Source organism: Solea solea, chromosome 15 (assembly GCF_958295425.1).
Source record: "Solea solea chromosome 15, fSolSol10.1, whole genome shotgun sequence".
Lineage (NCBI taxonomy): Eukaryota > Metazoa > Chordata > Actinopteri > Pleuronectiformes > Soleidae > Solea > Solea solea.
In genome coordinates, this window is record NC_081148.1 from 3,294,864 (window position 1) to 3,320,954 (window position 26,091).

The 26,091-nt window shown below is 39.6% G+C and overlaps 1 protein-coding gene across 1 annotated transcript; it reads left to right on the top strand.

Moving 5' to 3' along the window:
• The first annotated feature begins 1,826 nt into the window (after positions 1-1,826).
• si:dkey-191g9.5 (rap1 GTPase-GDP dissociation stimulator 1) lies at positions 1,827-24,876 on the top strand. Its single transcript, XM_058651992.1, has 14 exons — positions 1,827-1,983; positions 5,850-5,954; positions 7,390-7,512; positions 8,928-9,053; positions 9,934-10,062; positions 11,845-11,970; positions 13,001-13,144; positions 14,287-14,418; positions 16,207-16,341; positions 16,854-16,979; positions 17,935-18,074; positions 19,560-19,686; positions 22,872-23,000; positions 24,129-24,876. The coding sequence occupies exons 1-14, from the start codon at positions 1,971-1,973 to the stop codon at positions 24,254-24,256; spliced, it is 1,683 nt and encodes a 560-aa protein (XP_058507975.1). The 5' UTR covers positions 1,827-1,970; the 3' UTR covers positions 24,257-24,876.
• Positions 24,877-26,091: the final 1,215 nt, after the last annotated feature.

Consider the following 26,091-nt stretch of genomic DNA (forward strand, 5'->3'; position numbering starts at 1 on the left):
GATTGTTATTTTGGAGTAGTGTCACTACTTTGACTGAAGACTTCAGTGTAACAAATGTCTCCCCTCGCACGACACTGCACATCAATACATGTACGTTGTCTTTCATTCAGCTGCTTTTAATGCAGGTAACGTCTCGTTAGGAGTGAGCACTGGAATGAATGTGCATGCAGTTTAATGCATAATATTCTTCATGTAACTGGTAAATTGCATAAAATGTTGATATGGTCGCCCTCCATGTTATTCTCTAACCTTCTGGTAACTCTCGGTCTCAAAAAGGTTGGTGAAGCCTGCTTCAGTAACTGTATGCAGAACACTCTATAGCACCTCCTACTGGCCTATGCTGCTATAACACGAATGTCACTATAAGAATATTAATCAGTCCTTTCACAAATAATCACGTTCTCTTACAGTCGCAGTAGAAAAACTCATGTGTTACAGTTTTCTCTTGTGTGATTGGTCATGTGACTGAACACAGATCCACATCCAACCTGTAGGAGATTTTACACTGCAGAGTAAACCTTTTTATTTTTAACTAAACACCTAGGCGAGGTAATTGTTTACATTGCAAATATGATGATGTCAGTGCTGCTGCCGCCGCTTCTGCTTCTGCTTGAGTCCAGGCTCAGGGTTGTGGTCATTGTCTCGGCCTCTGAAGAGTAATCCTGCGAATCACAGATTCTAACCACTGTAAGTTATTCACTTTGAATAAAATACAAATTATAATTGAACACAAGCTAATTTGCAAACTCTACACTCAACTGACATCATCTATGATCAATATCTGTGATGTGACTCATGATAATTCATGCAGCAGTACAGCTGTACTGTACTTGATGTACACGAATGTTAATGGCAGCACATATTCATATTATATCCACGACCCTCTGAAACTTCAGCATCATTTGGTAAATCCGGAGGGCTATAAATCACCAACAATCTTCTTTAAAAAGAACATTTCAGCTTTTACTTCCAGGCCTTTACATCTGGATCTGATTCACAACATAGAAGATGGCACCTTTGGTTTTGTGTGAACATGTGACTGACAGGTGTGTCCTACAGTATTACATTGTTTATTCAAACCATAAATAACACTGAATGTCTATGTCACACGTCAACATAGCACAACATTACTACTTGTAATCAGGGGAATATTTACTGCTGGTCTATTAGCACAGGGTTAGTCTTATACGTCACTATAACCTTTACTGACATCATGTGGTAATGATTAGTGAAATGGTTCCTTCAGACCTCCACACTTTAACACTTTAAAGCCTCAAATGCACTTATTGTAAATGCTTTCCACCTTTTTAAACCACATTTTAAGAACATTGTACAGAACTAATGATGAACTGTGAAGTTACTGATGACGATCCAATGAATCTGTCTCACCTGTTTGTGACGAGATAATGTTTCAAAAAAGAAAATGCTGGGGTTTCTCTTCAGTACTGAGTCAGTGGATCCCTCACACCCTCTTTAGGACTTCATTTCTGTTATGTGTTACAGTGATACAGTGTTTTTCAGATTGTTTTTTATTATTTATTATATCTAAATATCAGTGTTTTAATGATGATCCACACTTTGTGAAATGAACATCAATCATTATGAATATTATATATTTTATTAATATTTAAATATCAAATATTTAGATTTTGGAAATATTGCTGTCATATGTAAATAAATTACTATTTTATGGATTCATGTTGAAATGACCAGTAGATGCCGACATACTCTCAACAATAAAGCTCCATGACTGTGTTCTCTGAGAGAGAGAGGGAGAGACAGAGTGCGAATGAGCAGACGGAGCATGCGCAGATGGGGGATTGTGTGTATAGATAATGGGATTGAAGAAACGAGAGTGAGGAGTGAAGAGAATCAGACACAGGGGAGCTTCTGAGCTCCTCTGATAGCTGCTCACACACACACACAGCGCAGAGGCAGCGAGCCAACAGTGAGACTGCAGACCAGCAGCCATGACACACACCGGTGAGTAGCATCATATCTGACATACCCCCGCCCCCCCCCCCCCCCCCACCCCCTCTGTGTGTGTGTGTGTGTGTGTGTGTGTGTGTGTTTGTATCAGCTGTGGTTATGTATTTTTAGGCACTACACACCAGGGGTTGCAAACGTGTGTATTAGATAGATAGATGGATAGATAGATAGATAGATAGATAGATAGATAGATAGATAGATAGATAGATAGATAGATAGATAGATAGATGGATAGATAGATAGATAGATGAAAAGGTTGTTATGTGTGATGGTGCAGCAGGGTGGTGGTGCCACCACACCCCCAGTCAGTCCCACTAACATGGAGCTCAGTGTGAGTGCAGTGTTGAGCGGCAGAGATGAAGGAAGTATGGACTCATCAGTGACAGTGTTGCCTGCTCACTGTGTGTCACAGCTGATACATGTACATGCAGCCTGGTGAATCCCATCAGAACAACAGCAGTGTGTGTATATGTGCAGCATGGGTCATATATCAGGACACATGCATGGATGCTCATGTGGAGATCAAGACTGTTGGACTGTCTCTCTCTCTCTCTCTCTCTCTCTCTCTCTCTCTCTCCCTCTCTCCCTCTCTCCCTGTCTCTCCCTGTCTCTCTCTGTCTCTCTCTATCACAGGTTTACTTGCAGTGATTTCAACAGCCTAACCCAACCCCACATCTTTTCCTTAACCCTGCTGACACCTCGCTCTAACTCTATCCTAAAGCCCTTCTGTCTCATGTTGACCAGGCTCTGGTCACCATGAGGATAACTAGTCCTGACAAGGTCAGTGTTAAATCCAGTTAAAGCCCTGCCCAACTCTAAACCTACTCCCACCTCCCACCAGTAAAACTGCAACAAGGATCATTTAAAAAGAAAATATCTTAAACAATCATCACCTGACACGAGGACGACGTGAGGCTCCTCTGACCCTGTTTATAACCTGTACTCACCTCACAGACTATTTTCATTTCACTTATAAGGATTAACTGAGCTGATTATACTCACTGTGTGTGTGTGTGTGTGTGTGTGTAACTCCTCAGTGTGTGTGTGTGCATTTGTATGTAACTCCTCACTGTGTGTGTGTATTTGTATGTAACTCCTCAGTGTGTGTGTGTGTGTGTATGTATTTGTATGTAACTCCTCAGTGTGTGTGTGTGTGTGTGTGTGTATGTATTTGTATGTAACTCCTCAGTGTGTGTGTGTGTATGTATTTGTATGTAACTCCTCAGTGTGTGTGTGTGTGTATGTATTTGTATGTAACTCCTCAGTGTGTGTGTGTGTGTGTGTGTGTGTATTTGTATGAAACTCCTCAGTGTGTGTATATATGTGTGTATTTGTATGTAACTCCTCAGTGTGTGTATATGTGTGTATTTGTATGTAACTCCTCGCTGTGTGTATATGTGTGTATTTGTATGAAACTCCTCACTGTGTGTATATGTGTGTATTTGTATGTAACTCCTCAGTGTGTGTGTGTATGTGTGTATTTGTATGTAACTCCTCAGTGTGTGTATATGTGTGTATTTGTATGTAACTCCTCAGTGTGTGTATATGTGTGTATTTGTATGTAACTCCTCGCTGTGTGTATATGTGTGTATTTGTATGTAACTCCTCACTGTGTGTATATGTGTGTATTTGTATGTAACTCCTCAGTGTGTGTGTGTATGTGTGTGTTTGTATGTAACTCCTCAGTGTGTGTGTGTGTGTGTGTGTATTTGTATGTAACTCCTCAGTGTGTGTGTGTGTGTGTGTGTGCTTGTGTGTAACACATAGGTAGGTAGGTGTTATTGTTTACAGTTTTTTACAATGTCTTTGCCACTACTTTCAGAACCTTGATGTAATTTTTCAAAACTATGCCAAACTTAGCACTTGTGCGACATGTTGTCTCCCAAGGTTCAAACTTTGCATTGTGCTTTTATATTGTTAAAGAAACCTTGGACATGTTTCAGACTCTGCACACTAAAGATACCAATATTACATTACACATGTACACATGTCCCAGCCATGAGATATTACAGTACAAATGTGGTACATGTGTCATGAAGGTGCTACACATAATGTCGAGGAAAAGACTACATTCAGTACAATTGTTTTTTTAATAAATCTGAAGAGTGAAAGTCTTAAAGAGGACATAGCCCGGAAGTGCCAGTTAACGCTGTGTTCGGGTGTGTATCTGCGTCACCTCGTCTATGAAGCCCTAAAAGTCCATAACAATCAGTCCAGCCACTGCTGAGAGTGCACGATTTTAATGTTTTCCTGAGCTCTACAAAGTGGCAAGGCACTTCTGTTGACTAGTTACATCACTGACCAATCTCACCTCTCCTGTGAACAGCAGCGCCTCCTATTCCGGGCACATCCGGTGACGCACCTTCAACCGTAGAAGAAGAAGAAGAACTACTCTGGTTGTAGCTGCTGAGTGTATCGTTGAGAACATGTCGGAAAAAGGTTCAGCGAGTGTTTGCTCTGTTCTGGTTGTGATGAACAATACCAGACGCTCCACAAGCTCCCGCCAATGAGCAAAGAAAAGCTGAGAGTATATTGCTACATTTCCCAATTATCTCCCTGTGTGCGCCAACCACTTCACAGAGGATTGTTACACAAACTCTGGGCAATATAAAGCAGGACACAGCACCAAACTTCACCTGAAGGAAGGAGCAGTGTCAACAATACGTATATTACAATATTTACAAACCGTAAAACTGTCTTTGTGTGCTTGTTCTGTCGTTTAGCATTAGCGATAGTCGGCTACAGGCTAAGCTGCACGCGTTTGCTCGTGTTTCATTTGCATGTGTGTTTATCGTCTTGGTAACTTGGAGGTGGTTCACGTGTCACAGTGTCTTCTGACTCTGGGTCAGACTCAGGATCAAATGTGTAAGGGATTACGGCGAGGGGTCATGATGACGGAATTACGCAATGTTTTCATAATTGCTAGCGGTGCATCCGTCTTTCCAGAGGGGGAGCTGCGGGTCACAAGACTGTCCGTGTTCTGTGGGTGTGGTTTTGGTCTGAAACAGCACGGCTGACAAGTCATTGATGAGACATTTATTTATCGGCTCGTTTGCAGCGACTAGGATGTTTTTGACTATAAAAAGGACTTCCTGTTTGTAAGTACACCTTCATATCTCACATAGAAGTGAGACAGGACCATTCTATGGCCGCTTTAACATATCAGATTAGTTGTAATAATTCCTCTGTATTTGTAGTTCTTTGTGTGTAGCACCATGATTGACCTTCACTAGGGTCGCACGATATTGGATATTGATATTTTTCATACTCTGGTCACAGCAGATGTAGATATACAGTTTCTTCAAAAAATAAAAAATAATCGTTATAGAGGTTTGCATATAAGTAAATAATTAAATAAGAATAAAAATAATAATAATTCCAGGGCGAGTATCACAGACTCTGTTCGACACCACAAGACACACAGTCAACCACACTGCCTGTCCAAGGTACAGGGAAGAAATCAAACATGGTTTAGGTTTGGGGTTGGACTGGGCCTCTTCTGGTTTAAACAGTGACCTTGTCAGGACCAGTAGTCCTCAAGGAGACCAAGACCTCATTCCTGAGGAACCCATGGTTAAATTTATGGCTACGGTTTGAATTGTAGTTGGGGTTGATTTTGGGTTTTGAGAAATTCTTTTTGGGGTCATCTTGATATGTCTGGCCCTCACATGTGGGGTATCTGGGTTTCTGAGGAACTGGTTAATTAAGGGACTAAGTTTTGAATTGTGGCTAGAGTAAGGTTAGGGTAAGGCATCAACTGATGAGATTTCTTCCTCTTTTCTTGCTCTTTTCCCATGTTCCTCTTCCCCCTCTTGCTACAGGTCATATTTACAGTATGAGTGTGTGTGTGTGTGTTTCAGATTCTCTGAGTGAGGCACTGAGGGCGATCAGTGTGAGTATAGAGCCAATTGAGGAGGAGCTCAAGCCTCATTTGGACACAGTACTGGTTTCTCTGTTGGAAAAGAGTAAGTCATGTTTTTTTCTCTGTGGTTCTCACACACACACACATTGGTGTTACTATGGGTCATCTTCCAACCAGATGAGGATCTGCTCATGTGCTCATGTGCTAGTTTAAGTTACTGAACAATTACACCAAAGTCGTCCTGGTGGCTGCGCTGGTGACATCAGAGTACGATATATGAGTCGTACAAAAAGTGCTGCTTTATACATATGTGAGTGAATGGGTGTGAATTCAATTCAATTCAATTCAGTTTTATTTGTATATCTCCAAATCATAACACACATTATCTCAAGGCTCTGTACATAGACAACATCAAGGAGAGCAGAGGAACCCAACAGTTCACACAATGAGCAAACACTAGGCATCAGTGGAGAGGAAAAAAACAGAAGAAGAAATCTCTGACAGAACCAAACCAGATCTGCCTCGACCGGTTGGGGTGAAAGGAAGGAGGAAAGAGACCAGCTCTAAAACAGAAACCTCAGATCCCTCAGATCCAGAAATAACTACACAGAGCTTTGTCAAGTTCTCATAGAAGTATTCTACTGAAGTGTGGATGAGATCACGTCCATGGTCGTAGCCCTTTAAGTTAAACATACCCTTCACAAACACCCACGTGATTATCTCTTATAGTTTGAGAATGCCCCAGGCTTAGAACAAACCCCAAATTTGAAGTCCTGTTTGTGCACAACCTTCACCCATGCATACGCACTCACATTGTGCCTCAGACAAGCCAAGGTAAACCTTCCATGCTTGAGATCTCTCAGGTGGATCTCTCAGGTGGCTTGGGATTTGGTTGTCCCTCTACAGGCAAGAGATAAAACATTTCACCGCTTCTCCAGCTACACGTGTTCTAGTCCTGAGCCACAGTTTCAGAGAGCTTTAGATACTAGAGCTCCAGATGTCACTTGAACAAAACCGTAGGACACAATCTGTCCAGAACAAGGTCTCTTCCTTGTTTCCACTTAGTTTTATTAGATGACCTGATTGTGTGTGCGACAACAGCAATTTCAGTGATTCTTAACTCTGTAATAATCACAATTATTATTGTCAGTTAACTTTGCATCCTTGGAGAAATTCCCTGGTAATTATTTTCTCTTCCAGCTGTAGGATATTTATATTACAAATAAATAGGACATATTTATTTGTAATATGTTGCTTAGCCAAAATAGACGGAGTTAATCAATGCCCAGATGTTACAAATTGAATGATCTACTGTATTGACCCCTAACTATTGATGTGGCATTGTGATTTATCAATTAAGTTCATTATTCATCATAATCCAAATAGTTTGACTCAATTTCTTAATAAATCATTAATTATTCCATCATTAACTAAATATGAATATTCAACATTCATAACATAACCAATCACGTTGGTTCCCCCAACAACACGTCACTGTTTTCCTTTGTAACACATCTGTGACACATGTGCGTCCACAGAGAAAGATGCTGCTGTTGAGATTGCAAGAAGTGGGATTCTACCCACACTGGCTCAGGCCTTAGCGAGTAAAAGCAGCCTCAGCTGCCAGGTGGCGCTAGTGGTGGCAGAGATGGCCCGAGAAGGTAGGATACTGCTACACTTATTATCTCTTCTTATATAAGGAATGGATAAATGGAAATAGCACTTTAATGCTGAACCTACACTGAAATGTAAATGACACCTAACTGTTGCTCAGTTGTACATGTTTATTATATTATGTTGTCATTCTAATGTAAACCAACTCTGTTTCATGCTCTAAGTTGTGATATCGGCCAATAGATGTATTAAATTTTAAAAAGTGATGATTAGTGATAACTCTAATATCATTTACCACAAACTGATATAGTGTGATGCTGTAGTGTCACTCTACATTTCAACCACTTGCTGTCAGAAAATCCACTCACACACTAATCCATCCATATTCTACTGGAGGGTCGTGGGGGGGTGCTGTGCCAATCTCAGCTGACATAGGGTGATAGGTGGGGTCACATCCTGGACAGTTCGCCGGTCCATCGCAGGGCCGCATATAGAGACAACACATACAGAGAGACAAACCATTCACTCTCACGGTCCAATTGACCTAATCCCCATATTGCATGTTTCTGGACTGTGGGAGAACAGTCCAGAAAACCCGGAGAACACCGGCTTGTTCCTCGGCTTGTTCCAGCCGAGGCTCGAACCCGGGTCTTCTTGCTGCAAAGGCAAGAGCGCAAACCACTACACCAACCACGTACTAATCAATACTACATACAAAGAGTAATGAGTATACTCATTTGCACCAGTATCAATACCACCAGTACCATCTTTTGTAATGTTAACAGTAGGATAATACAAATGATTTGATCCTTTCCAACTATATATGATCAGCAATGAAGTAGAGAGAATAATCAGTTATGGCCCTTTTCCACTATGCTCCCGTCAGCACGACGCGCCACGGTTTAGGTTTCATCTCCACTACAAAAAAAGTACCTGCTCAACGTGGGTGGAGTCATCGCTGCACAGCTGCGTGAAACTGTGGGGACTTTGTTTTACACGCAATGAACACACACACACACACACACACACAAACAAGTGACTGGTGACTTGTAAAGCAGTTGTTTTCAGTGTAACTGAATCAAATCATTAGAATCAGCTCATTAAAAATATTTATGACTGCCACAGCTGATAACTCCCTGCCCACTTTTTGTAGATTTTCAAAATCGGGCATTGGGCGGAGCTAGCCTCAGACCAGGGGTTTAGTTACCTGCAACCACCTGCAACCCATCACGCACTCACATGCAGACACACACACCAGGAAAAAACAGTCACGACTCTTTGGTTTTGTTTACTTCTAATCTTTATTTTTTGTTACTTTCCTGTGGTATAGAAAGTGGTTTTGTTACTGTTACTATACATACGTTATAATCTACCAGAGGCAATAACATATATGAAATAGTAATTGTACCATTTGTCATTCTACTGATACAATGTGTGTGTGTGTGTGTGTGTGTGTCTGAAGCTGCAGTCAGAGAGCCGTGTATCGAGGCAGGTCTGGTCAAAGTGCTGCTTCCTCATCTGAACAGCAACAATCAGGAGATGCTGCTCAACACTGGCAGAGCCATTGGACGCATCTGCTTTGACAACTGTGAGTGAGCTCAGTCAGAGGAAACGACTGTTGCTGCGTTCCGTTTACATTGGAACTCGGAACTGGAAGTGACATCATCGCATCGCACAAACAGCCTCGACACATGTTTTTAAAAAATTATCAGCACTAGACGTACAAGTGATTTAAAGTGCGATTAACGATAAAAGAAGCAGTGTTTGTACTGCGTTAGCCATCTTGCAATCCTAACTATGTATGTGAGGTAGCACTGACTTCCCAAGTCAGAAATCTGAAAATGGAACGCACCATGTGTCCTGTTAGAGCAGGGGTCTCAAACTCAAATGACCTGTGGGCCAATGACTGTCTCGTCTGGTCAGTCGGGGGCCAGTCAAGTAAAAAAAAGCCCAACTTTTGCGGTGGACGATATGAGCTCAAAGTGACATATCAGTATGCCGTATTAATTCCTTCTTTATATGTACTCTATTGCCTCGTGTGAGCTTTTCTGTCTTTTACTTCTTCTGCCTTTTATCCATTATTCTGTACAGCACTTTGGTCCACTGTGTTCGTTTTTAAGTGCTTTACGAATAAAGTTGGATTGGATTGTATCATTTCAAAATATAAGTGGTTGTTTTAATATGCAACAATAAAAATAAACATATTTATGATGCAAAATTAATCTATTCATTTAAAACTAAAAACATATAGAAATGACTCGTTACAACTTGATATTTTTTGGAGGGCCACATGTGGCCCCCGGGCCGCAACTTTGAGACCACTGTGTTAGAGTTTTCAAACAGCGACTGTTAGATCAGTCCTTCATGGCTGTATGGCTCATATATTCTAATGGAAAGGATTTGTAATGAATGAGATTTGTTTACAGTAAACCATGGAATGACACAGTGAAGTTTCTTGTCTTACTCAGCTCACCAGCAGGACCTGCTGGTGCAGAGTGGCGTCATACCCAGACTGGTGTCCATAATGAAGACGTACCCAGAGAACGACCCACTGGTCAACGTCTGTCTGCTGGCCCTCTGTAACCTGGCTGACATGGGTAACTATTTACAACTTTATTCATCGTAGTAATGGTTTATAAAAGTAAAGTTTAGAACATGTGGGCAGCTTTATTGGCAGAAACTGAATATACTACCCTTAAATAAGTTTGCATAATTGTATAATTGCTTTAATATAAAAATGTTTAGTTTTTTTTTATCCTTATAATTAGTATTTTGCAGGTATTTTGGGAAAGGGTTTTGCTTTTAAGGAGGCTGCTATCTTGTGCTAACCATGGGAGAGGCAGATGTGAGCTGTGAGTCCTCTGTTTGTTACAGTCTGCAGTCTCACCATTAGGTGCCACTAATTCTTACTAACTGGACCTTTAATGAGTTAGTTTATGAACTAGTGATTTGACATGTGAAATGTGATTCAGTTTTGTACAAATATGTCTCAGGTTAAATGTCCTGCTCACTCAAACTAGATATCAAAAGGTCTTTTGTTTCACCGTTAACCTGAAACATCATTAAAACCAGTGATAGTAATGTCACACACCTATTAAAACCAGCCGTGAGTAAATCTGTGTTTACACCATTACTGAAGCAACCCACGCACTTAGTGTGGATTGAACACACTGAACAAAGCCTTAGGCTGCATTTACACTGTGTGGTGCACGTGGCACAAATCAGATATGAGCCATGATGGTGTAACCAGGAATTTAGATATCACCACAGCAGTGATATGATGTGTGCAGTTGCATCTGCATCTATTGATTCTATTTTGGCCGACTAATCATTTTCAGGTCAGTAGCCAAGTCCACCCTGTGTGTTGTCTCCTCACGTGTTAATCAGTGAAAATGCAGCTTTCAAGTATGGTCACTTTGGAAAGACAGTGGAAGCAGGTACTCAAGAAATGGATGTTCAGTAGTTGACATATTGGAATTGGGCATCAAGACCTCCAGTATAAATGCAGCCTTTGTGTCCACTGTATTTCATACGATGGACAGCAAATAGGAGTGATGTGGTCGTTTTTCTTTTTGACATTTTTATTATTTAACATTTAACAGATGGGGCAACATTTACAGATCATAACATAACAATCAGGCCTTCTGCAATCATCCCATTTGCCTACAATGGCTTATATGAACTGGAGTTAGGTCAGTGAATATATAATACGTGCTCCTGTGCCTCAGGTAAACATCAGTGGCTGACTTACACTCACTGTTACTGAAGCAGTGAGTAGTCGTTTGCACTGGAATGGTGAACAACCAGCTCCCAGTACAACACTGACTCCAGCAGAAACCTCACAAAAGCATAAAAAGCTAAAGAAAATCTAACAACAGGAACATGACTGACACGAAGCAAAGACTAGAGAGTCGCTTTAGTGACCATATCAGGGTTCATCTTGTCCGGGAGTAAAATACTGCAGTCTCCTCTGTCACTGTTTTGGCCATAGTCTCTGTAACCCTCCTTGTTACATCAAGTCTGGGTGAGATTTGTGCAATAAAAACTTGCCATTATGTAACTGTAAAATTAACATTATTTTACTCTAACAGGAAGTCTCATTACTCACCTAGAGCTGAAGTGTGGGAAGTGGGAAGGAGAAAAAAAAAGAATGAATGCACTCATTCCTGCCTGCTCCCTCAACACTAGAATATCAAACACAGAGCTCAGTTACGGCTTCCAATGTAAAAGCTTGTCTCAGAAGAATGGAGGATGAAACCCTGATGAGGACAATTCAGTCACTTGAAAAGCTTGCTGTGGTGAACTAGCAGTAGATGTCAGATGTATGCTCATCGGTAGCACATTGGTAGTCAGAATAATGAGTTCCCTATCGTTTGCAGACTTGGCGAGGGAATCACTGGAAGAGCAGGATGTGGCAGGTGTTCTGACATTTCAGCTCAAACGCGCTCCTGATGCCGAGCGCCGCCATGTCATCCTGGAAATCCTCGGTGCACTGGGCGAGAGTGGTAAGATTTGCAGGATGCTTAAAGCAACACAATGTAGGATTTGCACCGTCAAACAATGTCTCCAACATCATCATTTTTATCCACTTACAACAGGGTTAATGGCACCTCCATCAAAGTCATGCAAATGAAATCATCTCCTCCTCCATTTATGCTCATAAATCAAGTGATTCAAACTATTTGCATACAATGAGCAATAGGTTGTATAGGTCGTATTCAACACACAGCTAAAGGACTATAATTCCTTTGTTGTTTTTAGTGTTCTTGAAAAGTTTAAAGTGTTATAACATGGTCTGCAGACCTTGTTCATTAGAAGTCCTGCTTCAGTGTCATTGGCTTGTCAACAAATGCATGTGTAACCGCCAAATATCATTTACGACAATTGTAACAGACAATACCGTCTCCCAACTGTAGGGGGCCCCCAAGAGAAAATCCGACATTGTGTTACCTTAAAGCTTCCTGTATTTTGCTGGCTCTTCCCTGTGTCACATTCTGAATATGTTTGGTGAGGGGATGGGATGGACAGTTTAAAGGAATTTCATCTCCTGGGAGGATAAAGCTTTCCTGGATTTACTTTGAACGCAGTGATTGTAAAAGATTTGTGACTAAAGGATTTCAATGACAGGTGCTACATGATACTCAACTGCAGTTTAAAGGTTTCAAACTCTCTTTAAAATTAAAATAACATTTAAAATGACATTGAGAATGTGTGAATGATCAGGGATGAAAAAAAACCCTAGGCTGAGAAAAATCTTTTATACTTAGTGTATGTAATTATACACTGAGTATAGACTACTGAAAGCCTTGGAGTCCATGTGTTGGAGTATTTCTGAGTTAAGTTGAATGAATTTATTTAAATATATTTAGCAGCATCAGGACAGGCACGTACACGGCGTCTGAAGATCACATACCGTATGTGATAAAGCACACGCCCACATACAATAACACTGTCTCTATGTTAATCATAAATAAGGTTTAATAAGACTGTCTGCAGGTTATATATGATTCAGTACTGCTTGTGCTGTACCACCAGATGCACTGAAGCTGCAGTTTGCAGAGTCAGGAGTACCAGAGGCTCTGTCAGCGATGATTTGGGACTTACAGGGAGGTTCTGACCCTCATGACCTCTGCAGCATCAAAATCGCCTCCAACCTCATAGTGTCTTTGCTTTTAGGAGGTGAGTGATGCAATCCTGTGTTCTGAGTATGCTCACTGAGCATGTTCAGTGCAGCTCAGCTTGCCATGCCACAGTTTGGAATGGTAAAGCCCAATCTGCCTCGTGTTTTGACTGCAGGGTGTGCAGGGTGTGATGAGATTGCTGTGCCAGTTATGTAAATACTGGCTCTGGCCTGAAGAAGAAAAACACAGCACAGTAAACACTGCTGTGAGCGCAAATAACATGATAAAAGAAACACACATTTTCTTTCTTTTCTAAGGTACATTTAAATATTTCACATTTGTACTGTAGGGTGCAACAATACGGATGACTTCTATTTGTCTACCCTTGATAACTTTTGATGACTGAAACATAAAAAATGTGTAACATACTGAACAGAACTGAACTGAACCTCTTCATGGAAACTGAGCTAATGTGAATAACAAGAACAGAAAAGATAGCCAGACCATGCTACACGCTAAATGTGCAGAAATGTGATATGACAAGCCAGATGTTTAATCCAGGGTTTAAAGGTGTTTTTGACCAGTGGGAACATCTGTACTCGGCATTCCCTCGTGTGTGTGAACATGCTGATTCCTTCTCCATCTGCTTCATTTTTTTCTCCTGGCAGTACGCACAGTAGTCCCTTACCCTAATGCACAATAGTCCCTTACCCTAACGCACAATAGTCCCTTACCCTAACGCACAATAGTCCCTTACCCTAACACACAATAGTCCCTTACCCTAACACACGATAGTCCCTTACCCTAACACACGAAAGTCCCTTACCCTAATGCACAATAGTCCCTTACCCTAACATACGATCGTCCCTTACCCTAACACACGATCGTCCCTTACCCTAATGCACAATATAGTACTTTATGGAACAGCTTGTCACTTCCTGTCAAAGAAAGCTCCAGCTTTGCTACCTTTAAGCTACCTTTGCTACCTTTACCAAAGTAAAGGCTCATTTTCCCTTTACACCCTTTACTATTGCAACATGGCAACGTGCAATATGCACATTATGTCTCCTCTGTTGACTTGGTTGTTTGTGTTTTATCTTTCTACACTTTGTTTAAATGCACTGCACCTATTTCAAAATAAATGAAATGAAACTTCCCTCTGTCATAATAATAATGTTAGTCTTTACCTGTGTGTGTCAGATGAGTCCATGCAGAGGTGTTTTGGTGAAGGATCAGGTGTGGTGTATCAGGACGTTCTGTCCTGGCTACAAAGCTCCAACACTCAGCTGCAGCTGTCTGGAGCCTTAGCCATCGCCAACTTTGCCAGGAATGGTGAGAAATGAACAAGCTTTAAATATAAACATGTACCAGTCAATCATTAGGACACACTTGTACTGTAATATATCAACAAAATCACATCATACAGAAACCTTACAATATTATAGACGGAAAAGAGAAACCCAGCAGTTCCCACAAGATGAGCAAGCATTTGGCATCCATGAAGACTCAGAGATGTTCAGCCATCTGTCTCGAGCAGTTGGGGTTGTAAATGTTATTTTATTCATGTCCATGTGGGCCTCATAAGGCTTATATTCAGCCAACTCGGAACCCATGTCTCCTGAAAAGGGCACTCGGTGTGCATGGGCTTGAGGTGGGCAAAATATGGAGGTCACATAATGGTTTCTGTAACATGGGGCCCACATAGGAAGCCCATGTGGGCAAACACTGGGTGGGGCCACCGTGGAAACCACAGACAAACCTGCTTGCGACCCATATTGTCTCCTGAATATAATCCACATGGACATGACAGTGTCTGCAGACTGAGGGTGGTAAAGATCAAGTCATGTGTCAATTAATACTTCAAAATAGGGATTGTGCGCCGCATGAGCAACAGCAGCACACGTTTTAACGTGAGCTGGTTATTGATGTGTCGTTCGTAAACAGCACCACCTGCTGTAAAAATGAACGAAATGACTCAAAAAAAGATTTGTTCAATTCACCGTCCGAGAGTAAAAGATCTGAGTCAGTAAAAAGAGAGAGAGAACTTCCCAACACTAGAGCTGGTGCAGGTGGAGAGGTTAGCTTGTTAGCGAGTTAGCTCAGAGAGTCCACAGACAGAGAAGTGGGGATTTCCACACATATTCACGTCGACCATACAACGTTCACTAATCATACATGAGCAGTAAGACATAGACAGGACAACCAGCACCAACTCGTTACTGAGAGTTCCTTCTAGGGATGTCCACGGAGCAGGAGGCGACACCACCTTGTGGTGCTATTCAGTATTGCAGTAACAACACATCTAGACTCTGACAGTTAGTCTTGAAGTTGAATTGAATTTATCTGTTAACCTGTTCCATTTCTTTTAACAGACATTACATGACTGACAGGTCGGTTGTATTTCTATGTTAGAATTTTATTTTCAAGAAAAGATAGAAAATAAATCTCTCTGTGATGTAAAGTGGTTTGAAAAAATTAAATCGGTATCGGCAGGTCAAACTCCATGAATAACAGGAAATCGGAATCGCCCCAAAAAATGTCAATCGGTGCATCCCTACTTCAAAATAAAAGGTAAATAGATAAAGCAAAATCTCAAGCTTCATGCTGGAATACCTGATCTGATTCCAACTACAGCCACTCCAGCCAATCAGAGCTGGGGATGGGCTGCATCTGTCAGAGATCACAGACAGCATCATCGCTCATGTCACTTCATGATACTGTGAGCTCACTGTGGATCAACAACAGTGGTCACACGTCTCTGAAAGGAGAAGTTTATCCTCACTTTTTAGATTTATAAAATCTGAAAACCAACACAAAATGATTTGTGTTGGTCTGTCACAAAAGTGGTTGTATTGGTTATTTATGCAGATATCAAAATGTTCTGACACTTGGCAGCCAAAGTATAACACTCCTTATGTGAATAGTGATACTGATATTGAGTCAGAACATGGCTCTAAATAACTTTAAAATGCTATTATACATATATAAATATGTATATATGTATATATGTATATATATATATATATATATATATATATATATATATATATATATATATATTGTATATATACATAGAAGAATGAGGTGGTTTGTAATGGTTGGCTTGATTGTTTCTTTCAGACAGTAACTGTGTGAAGATGTTGGACCTCGGGGTGGTTCCTCACATCCTGACCTTGTTGGAGCAACATGTGGATGAAGGAGACGTGTCTGTTCAGCACGCTGGACTCAGTGCACTCAGGAACCTGGCCATTCCTGGTACTGAGAGATTGTCTGCACAGCTGCTCAAATAGTTTAAAAGATTTCATGTATTCAGGTTCAGCCTAGACACTAAAACTACAGCGAGGTGTCAGGGTTCATAGAGCAGAAGAGAGTCATTTATAATTAATACTTCATTTATTTTGTTTGTTCCTTCAGAATAAAAATCAATTATATACATTAACATGAAATATATATGGGACATACGTATGTGCTTATTAAGAGAAATAATCTTTTAATTTCAAGGACAATTATTATAACTGAATAATAAATAGAAGGTGAAATTATTTACCTAAGCTTATTGTTGCAACGACAGTTCGTCCATTCCAGTCTCTGGGTTCGCAGTGTTCACTCACACGATGTGGGAGGAGTCTGTCACTGAACATGCTTAAAACAGAAAAGAAACCACTTCTTACAATGAAAGTAAATATTAATTTATTTGTGTTGATGTCACTAAACAAAGTATTGCATGCACACAGCACAACATCACTGACTTACTTTGTGTCTTCCAGCCACAAACAAAGTGCGGATGCTGGAGGACGGAGTGACTGAGCGGATAAAGACACTGCTGCGCTCCGACATGCCACCAGTGCAGTTCAAGCTGCTGGGGACACTGCGCATGATGGTGGACGGGCAACGTGAGTGTGTTTATTTTGTGTTATTGTAAGTAAAGTCAATGAGAAGCATTATACATGTTTCTGTAAACCACACATGATCGTGATGTTTTATGGAAAAACTCATTCAAGTTCTGCTCTAAAAGCAAAATAAGTATGAGTTGGGCAGATGTTCGATTTTTCTTTTTTGCCCGACTCTCCTGTTGACACTTTTTGTAAACTTCTTGTGGCATAGGATTTTTAATCTTTGGTACATCTGGCACCAGTAAGAAGGGTCAGGGTTCACACACATCCTGGAAAACCTGCAACATGATTGAGCAGTTTCCCAGTCATGGAAAATGAAAGACACATGTAAATGTTCTGGAAAATGATTTCTCCTCCCTCTCTGCCTTGTCAATAGAATAGAATAGAATAGAATAGAATAGAATGGCTTCATTGTCATTGCATGTGACACACAACAAGAACACGCACGCACACAAAACAGTAGAAAACTGTAAATATGTATAAAAAAGGTAAATATGTGAATAAGTGACATTGTGCCATTTAATTTGATAATAAATTCTCCTTTTTTAAATATAAACAGTAAAATAAAAATAAAGCAGAGCAAATAAAGAGCAGTAGTATACTGTAAGTAGAATGATGTATCAGATAGTAACAGTAATATAAGCATACAAATATAGCTAGCAAACCATTGTAAGTGTATAAGTGCTACACTGTAACTCTGTGAGTGTGTTTGCTTTATTCTATGATAAATGTGTCATCATTGTTAAGCATGTAAGAGATTCATTCATAGACTGCTAGACTTTTGGGGGCTGGGGATTGTGGGAAAAGTTGTACTGTTGCTGAAAATGTCCTGGTGTGTGCATGTCATAGTTTTCATTAGCATGGATACCATTTGGACTAGATTTCAGTGGTGTTCATGAAAGACTGGCTGTGCTTGTTGTGTGATATGTTGTATTTTCTTTGTCTTCTGTGTCAGAGGAGGCAGCTTTAGTGCTGGGGAGAGATGCTGTGCTGCTGGCACGAGTCATGGAGTGGTGTGAAGCCAAAGATCACGCAGGAGTCCGGGGAGAAGCCAGCCGCCTGTTGGCTGCTTTCATCAGACACAGTCGCAGCCCTGTGAGTCTTTTCATCTCACTATTAGCATAAGTGAAGATTCCAGGGAGCGTCTATAATAGATTAGAATAAAACATTTAGTGTATATGTGTTAGGGATGGACATTTATAGCAAGAAATGCTATTCGAATATGCAATGGTATTATTCGTTGAATATTAGTATAGAGCTGATGATATAATATAGAGCTTGTGAAAGGCATGTTGATTGATACTGGGTGTTGTTTTTTGGGGGTTTTGTTTTTTTTGGGGGGGTTTTCAGGTCAGAACATGTAGCAAGTGGATGTACAACAAACAAATCCACTGCTCTGGTGATTTCTCACTTGTGTAGGTTTGAAGAATGGACGGAAGTATCTTACTGGGACAAAAAATAAACATGAACATTCTGGAACTAACAAGACAATGTGACCAATGTGAATGATGATTCAAGGCGAGAGAATATAACGACATGTATCTGCGTCTTGGATTGTTGTCCCCTGTCCAATGACACTGGTGCTCATTGCAGCCACTGATACTGTCAAAATATTCATTTTTGTTGTTATTGTTATAGTTATAACAAGATAATTGCACTTTTTTTTTATTTGGAAAAGTATTGTTGCAGGGAGCAATCTAACTGACGTTATTTTTCATTTGCACAACAAATTATTCAAAGAAAAGCAAAAAGGAATGATTGTAATTGTTATGTTTCTTTTAGTAAAAGTTATACTTCCTCTAAAGTCGGGTCCGACAGTTAAGGTTAGAAACACTGATTTAAAGAGATGCATTCAAGGAATCAAGGTAAATCCTTTCTTTGGGACGTACAGCATGTTGACCTCAGAGGAGCAGCTTCAAGATGCATTTAAGAAACCTCGTAAATTTAGTCAATGGAGTAGAAACATTTGTTTTCAGTCATTGATAAAAATGTTTCTTTTGCGTCTTTTTAGATAATCAATAGTCACAGTTGTACTGTAGTTTGCGGGTGACGGTAGCTCAGTGGTAGAGGGAGTTGTCTTTCAACTCAAAGGTTGTGGGTTCATTTCCCGGCTCCGCTCGTCTATGTGCCGATGTGTTCTTGGGCAAGACACTTAACCCCACATTGCTCCATGGCAGTGTGTGAATGGGTATGAAAGATGTTTGCTGCACATAGACACACTGTGTGAATGTGTGAGTGAACAGGTAAAGCAGCTTTGAGTGGTGTATATAAATACAGACTATTTCATTGTTTTGTGTACGTGGATAATAAAAGTCGTCTGAGTCTAACCTTACGGTTGAGACTCCTGTGCACTTCAAATGTGTGCACGTGTGAGTAAAAGATGAATAGGTAAATCTATTAGATCTATTAGAATTAGTTCCATTTGCGCACACACAACACTTTTAATCCATCCTTTTGACACACTAGTAGTGAACACACACACAAACTAGGTGCAGGAGCAGTGGGGTGTCAATTTCTGCCTATGAATTTCTTCATGGTCATCAGAATCAGTTTAATGGGCTGATTTCCTCTCTCTGACAGGAAGTTGTACAGGCTGTATCCACAGCAGATGGTGTCCGTCACCTCATCTCCATGGCAACAAGTGAGCATGTCATCATGCAGGATGAGGCCCTGGTTGCACTGGCAATAGCAACTGCCATTGACCTTGGTAAAGATTTTTCAGACTCTGCTCTAATGTCAAATGTTGTGTGACAGTCATTGTTATCACTGAGTCAACATTTCATTTCTTTTGACAAATGTTTCTACACATTTTTCTCTTTGGCTCAATTTTCCAAACTTCTACACACAAAATCAAAACAGTACTTTGTTGAAACTCCACAATTATTTTTTCTAAATGAAACACACAGCACTGAAAACCATGTGTTCTCTTCTCAAAACCAAAAAACACACACAGCTGTTGTATGCTTTTGTCTTACATAAAATGAAATCAACCAAGCTTCAGCACGCACACACACACACACAGAATGAGACCTTAATGAAGGATTTCTAGCTAATTTAGTGCCAACGGAGCATATTCCATTATGATAATGTTCATGTGGAAGTAAATGTAAGTGTGCGGCACCGTGGCACAAATCTGTGAACAGAGCAACTGTTCTTGTTTGACAATGTTGTGCAAACACTTGTAACTATCGCTAACAAATGAAATGTCAGGAAAATCCACAGTTACTTTTGTCACCGACCCTGTGACACTGACAACACATCATCATAAAGAGCTGTGGTTGCAAGTTGAACTGACATTTCCTCATTTTCAACAAAGGGAAATGAACAGACATGGAGACATTTTGGTGAATTCTTCAAATGTTTCCTGATTCCTTGGATCAGGATAAAAGTTTATTCAGTGCTTTGCATAAAATGAGACATTTAACATGTGGAGCCCACACAACTCTTCTTCTCCTATTAAATTCCGGCAGGCTGCACACCGAGAGGCTAAAGGCTGCCCCCTACAGTTCAAAGTCCTGAATCACAGTTCTCCTACCCCAGGATGCTTTTGCAGATTAAGGGTAAAACGAACTCTTAGGATTCAAGGGGCAGGAAGAACCGTGATTTACGACTTTGATCTGTAGAGGGCGACATTTAACCTCTCGCTGTACAGCCTGCTGGATTCTATTTGGAGAAGAAGAAGGGGAACCATGAGTTGTGTGGGCTAGACCGTCTCATTTCTCACAGTGTGGCCTTGACTTGACTGTTCAGCCACAGCTACAGCTCGCGGCTCCTTGCATGAAACAGCTGACCACACACTAGACCACCAGACCACTTCCTTTAAACATGCCTTTCAAGATTAGAGCTACTGACTTTTTAACCTAACTTATAAGATAAATAAAAATCTCTCTCTCATTCTATGAGTTAACTTACTTAAAAATATAAAAATACAAAAAATGCACAAAGACTACATGTGCAGAACAAATCTTGTTACAGGTAACATGACATGATCAATATATTCTTATTTTCTGGTCGGCTTCAGGAGGAAACCAGAAGACTATGTTCCCTTTTTTAATATACAGTCAATGATCCGTCTATAGTTTTATAGTTATATGGTTATATAGTTATGTGGTTATACAGTTATAAAGTTATATAGTTATATGGTTATATAGTTATACAGTTATATAGTTATATAGTTATACAGTTATATAATTATACGGTTATATAGTTATATAGTTATACGGTTATATAGTTATATAGTTATACAGTTATATAGTTATATATTTATACAGTTATATAGTTATATAGTTATACAGTTATATAGTTATATATTTATACAGTTATATAGTTATATGGTTATATATTTATACAGTTATATGGTTATATGGTTATATAGTTATATAGTTATACAGTTATATAGTTATATATTTATACAGTTCTATAGTTATATGGTTATATATTTATACAGTTATATAGTTATATGGTTATATATTTATATAGTTATATAGTTATACAGTTATATAGTTATATATTTATACAGTTATATAGTTATATGGTTATATATTTATACAGTTATATAGTTATACAGTTATATAGTTATATAGTTATATATTTATACAGTTATATAGTTATACAGTTATATAGTTATATATTTATACAGTTATATAGTTATATGGTTATATATTTATACAGTTATATAGTTATACAGTTATATAGTTATATATTTATACAGTTATATAGTTATACAGTTATATAGTTATATATTTATACAGTTATATAGTTATATGGTTATATGGTTATATAGTTATATAGTTATACAGTTATATAGTTATATATTTATACAGTTATATAGTTATATGGTTATATGGTTATATAGTTATATAGTTATATGGTTATATAGTTATACAGTTCTACGGTTTTATAGTTATATAGTTATATGGTTATATAGTTATATAGTTATACAGTTATATAATTATATGGTTATATAGTTATACAGTTATATAGTTATATGGTTATATAGTTATATAGTTATATGGTTATATAGTTATACAGTTCTACGGTTTTATAGTTATATAGTTATATGGTTATATAGTTATATAGTTATACAGTTATATAATTATATGGTTATATAGTTATACAGTTATATAGTTATACAGTTATATAGTTATATGGTTATATAGTTATATAGTTATATAGTTATGTAGTTATATGGTTGTCATTTGCATTGACAACAGTGCCCAACAGCAGGCTGGAGTTCAGAGTGGTGCTTATATATAACATATCACAGCTGTTATATGTATGTAGTTAGGGATCTAAGGTTGTGGACATCATGTGACTCAGTTTGCTTACACGGCCATGTTGGCAGGAAAAGCTTCAGCAAAGATGAATGGCTGTACTGTCGTTAAATAACTACATCACTCTGCTCACTCTGCTGCTCACTCTGAGTATGTTTTAGAGCAACTCCATACAGTCTGATATGTGTGTGTGTGATCACTGCAGATATAGTTATACGGTTATATAGTTGTATGGTTATATAGTGAACTCCATACAGTCTGATATGTGTGTGTGTGATCACTGCAGATATAGTTATACGGTTATATAGTTGTATGGTTATATAGTGAACGCCATACAGTCTGATATGTGTGTGTGATCACTGCAGATATAGTTATATGGTTATATAGTTATACGGTTATATAGTTATATGGTTATATAGTTATACGGTTATATAGTTATATGGTTATAAAGTTAACTCCATACAGTCTGATATGTGTGTGTGATCACTGCAGATATAGTTATACGGTTATATAGTTATACGGTTATATAGTTATATGGTTATATAGTTATACGGTTATATAGTTATATGGTTATATAGTGAACTCCATACAGTCTGATATGTGCGTGTGATCACTGCAGAGTCTATGAAGGACGTGTTTGTGGAAGCGAAGCTGTTGCCCGTGCTGAAGAAGATACTGGAGGATCCTGTGGGGGCGGTGGAAGTCCAGTTCAGTGCTTTAGGTCTCATCTGTAGTCTGGCTAACTCTGGTATGTGTTACAGTTTGCAACACACAACAATATGTTTACGCCGCAAATTTAGAGATATATATACATATATATATATATATATACATACGTATATAAAGATCAAAGTCTACTGATACTTTTCTCTGTAATATCATATGTAAAAAATAATGCTGTGATTTGTGATAAGACACAGGTATTTCTCTTTGTTTCTAAAGCATGCTGGCAGGTCAATAGGCCCAGGGTCACATCCTGGGCAGTTCACCAGTCCATCACAGGGCCACATATAGAGTCAAACAACCATTCACTCTCACATTCACACCTATGGTCAATTTAGAGTGACCAATTTATCTAATCCCCATATTGCATGTTTTTGGACTGTGGGAGAAAGCTGGAGAAAACCCCCACACACACACACACACACAGGGAGAACATGCAAACTCCATGCAGAAAGACCCTTGTTCCAACCGGGCCTCAAACCCAGGTCTTCTTGCTGCAAAGGCAGGAATGTGAACCACTACACCAACCATGTGGCCCCTTTGAAAGCCCTCACATGAAAGCCCTCAAAACTCTACACACGCTACTACATTACAATTTATACAATCACACAAACAGAGACAGAATGAAGAAAGCCAGGATGACTAAGGAGAGAAACTGGAAATTATGAAGCGAAGGGAGAAGAAGAAGAAGGAGATGACGAGGAACACAAAGATCGTGACAGTGAAAGGAAACACTTCCCATGACTAACAATCTCTAGTATGACAGACTGGGTCCATCAGTCATTACTCTCCTTGTTTCTGGTTGTGGAGTGGCCTTATTCTTCATGTCTGGACATGTGGAGTCATCACCCACAGAGTTCATCAGTGTTCATTTTTATGAGTTTATTTGAAATGCAAACACAGTTGATACAATGTTGATTCTCATGACTAGAGAAAGAATAATATCATCATCATTGATAAAAATCACCAAACGTTACACAATATTTGAATGAATTACAATGACTATTTCATTCATTTTATATCAAGCACCGTTTTAATTCCATAGAGATAGATGTTGACAGAATATTCAGGGCCTCAATATGTGCACATGACACCTCTGCTGCCAATGTCACCCGTGTCGCTCTTCTTCTTCTTTCTTCCTTGTGTGCTGCAGGTGTGATGAAGGAGGAGCTGAACTCTGTGAACATAAGGGAAAGCCTCAGGAAACTGACGGAGCACAGCAGCAGTAAACTTGCCTCACAGGCCTCTTCTCTTCTGCTTGTTCTGGGTGACACCAGCTAAACCAGCACTTTGCAGCAACATCTCATTCATTCAGCTTCTTCACGTGATATACTTTTTGTTAAATCGTCTCGCTGCACAGTTATGGCTCAGTGTTAAGTTGACTTGTAACACTTCACCTCACTTGTTTTTCTTGCAATAACTCTAGTCAAGTCAAAAAAGTCCAACAGTTTGGGGAAAAACAACTATTAAGTAGGGATGGGAGACATGACTTTAAATGACCTCATGAAGTAATAATATTCATGGTCATTTAAAGTAAAAGTGCTTGTTTTCATATGGGATGATGTAAAGTTGACAATAGAACCGCACATATGATGCAATGATGATCATTCAATAAATAATTCAAACTGCCACATCCAAATACCTGGAGTAAGACAGGAGAGTCAGCTGAGTGTGACAATTCTATTTTTATTCTATTTATTTAGTTATTTATTGATTCATTCAGCATCATGTGTGTTCATATTGTTCCATCTCAAAACAAGCACTTTTACTTTGAAATGATGTGGAATATCAACATAAATGTTGTTACTGCAAAGATCTAAGCCATCGGTAATAAGATACGAGGAAGCTCCTCAACGTGCACCAAGCAGAAGGAAGGAGGCCGAGGACCAGCGAGTGTCAAAGCTGCATGGAAGGACAAGCCCCACCCTGGCACGTTCCATCGTCAAATTGAAGAAGTGGCTGATGAGGAGCAGGCTCCAAGCACCAGAGCAGTAGAGGCTGGGATCTATCACAGCAGGCAGGACCCAAGGTGGAGGCTGTGTAAAGATTCTCCTGAGACAGTGCAGCACATCACAGCAGGGTGACTAGAGGAGTGTACAGAAGCATCTGCCCTGGAGGTCAGGAGGGTGCTTGAGAACGACAGATAGAACAGATAGAACGGTTGTCGATAAGCAACAGAAAAAGCAGTAGTGATAGATGTAGCACTCCCAAGTGACGGCAACATCAAGAACAAGGAACACTAGAAGCTTGAGAGAGGAGCGAGACAAGCTGCTGGCAGTAAAGGCAACTGTGGTCCCAGTGGTGATAGGAACACCAGGAGCGAGTGTGCGACCTGTGTCAGCTGGGATTGTCTCCCAAAGCAACCTTTAACATTTCAATGATGTTATTGTATTGTGGAGTTTAAATATTATATTGGTTCTCATCACGTGATGGAAGCATGGAAGCGAATGATGGCCCTATGGTCCTGCCCCGCCCCGCCTCGCCTCGCCTCAGGACGACACGGCACAGTTTAGGTTTCATCTCCACGACAAAAAGAGTCATCACTGTACGGCTGCGTGAAACTGCAGTGACTTTGTTTTACACACACACACACACACACACACACACACACACAAACCAGTGACTTGTAAAGCAGTTGTTTTCAGTGTAAATGAATCATTAGAAAGAGTTCATTAAAAATCAGTACTAAAAATAATGCGCCACAAGTCCATTGTTCCTGCAGAGTTAATTTTGCGTGGTGGGGCAGAGAAGGATTGTGCAGCAAAAGTGTTTGGCTTGAAATATTTGGAATGACCATTAAACAGAGGTAAGGTAGTTGAGTTATGTAAAAAGCTTACATAACTCAACTACCTTACCTTCTGTAGCTTTGAGTGATGCCAAATTGAATTTAGAGTTGAGATCTCTTTAACAGAGTGAACCCCCATCATCAGATCTTACTGTGAACACACCAGCACTTTGAAACTATGACATTCACCATATTAGACAACAAGAAAACTATCTATAGTACAAGCAATAATGCTGAACTACTGTCATTGTTGAACCTTCAATGATACCATACACTTCTCTGTCTTTATTGTTACTTCATTAAAGCTTCACTCCTGTCTCCCATTTCTATG

What these genes read in the sequence shown, in the direction of transcription:
- si:dkey-191g9.5 (XM_058651992.1), top strand. An exon ending in AGTGTCTTTGCTTTTAGGAG is followed by an intron (nt 13,145 to 14,286) that starts GTGAGTGATGCA and finishes TGTGTGTGTCAG; the next exon opens with ATGAGTCCATGCAGAGGTGT. An exon ending in CTGTAGTCTGGCTAACTCTG is followed by an intron (nt 23,001 to 24,128) that starts GTATGTGTTACA and finishes TGTGTGCTGCAG; the next exon opens with GTGTGATGAAGGAGGAGCTG.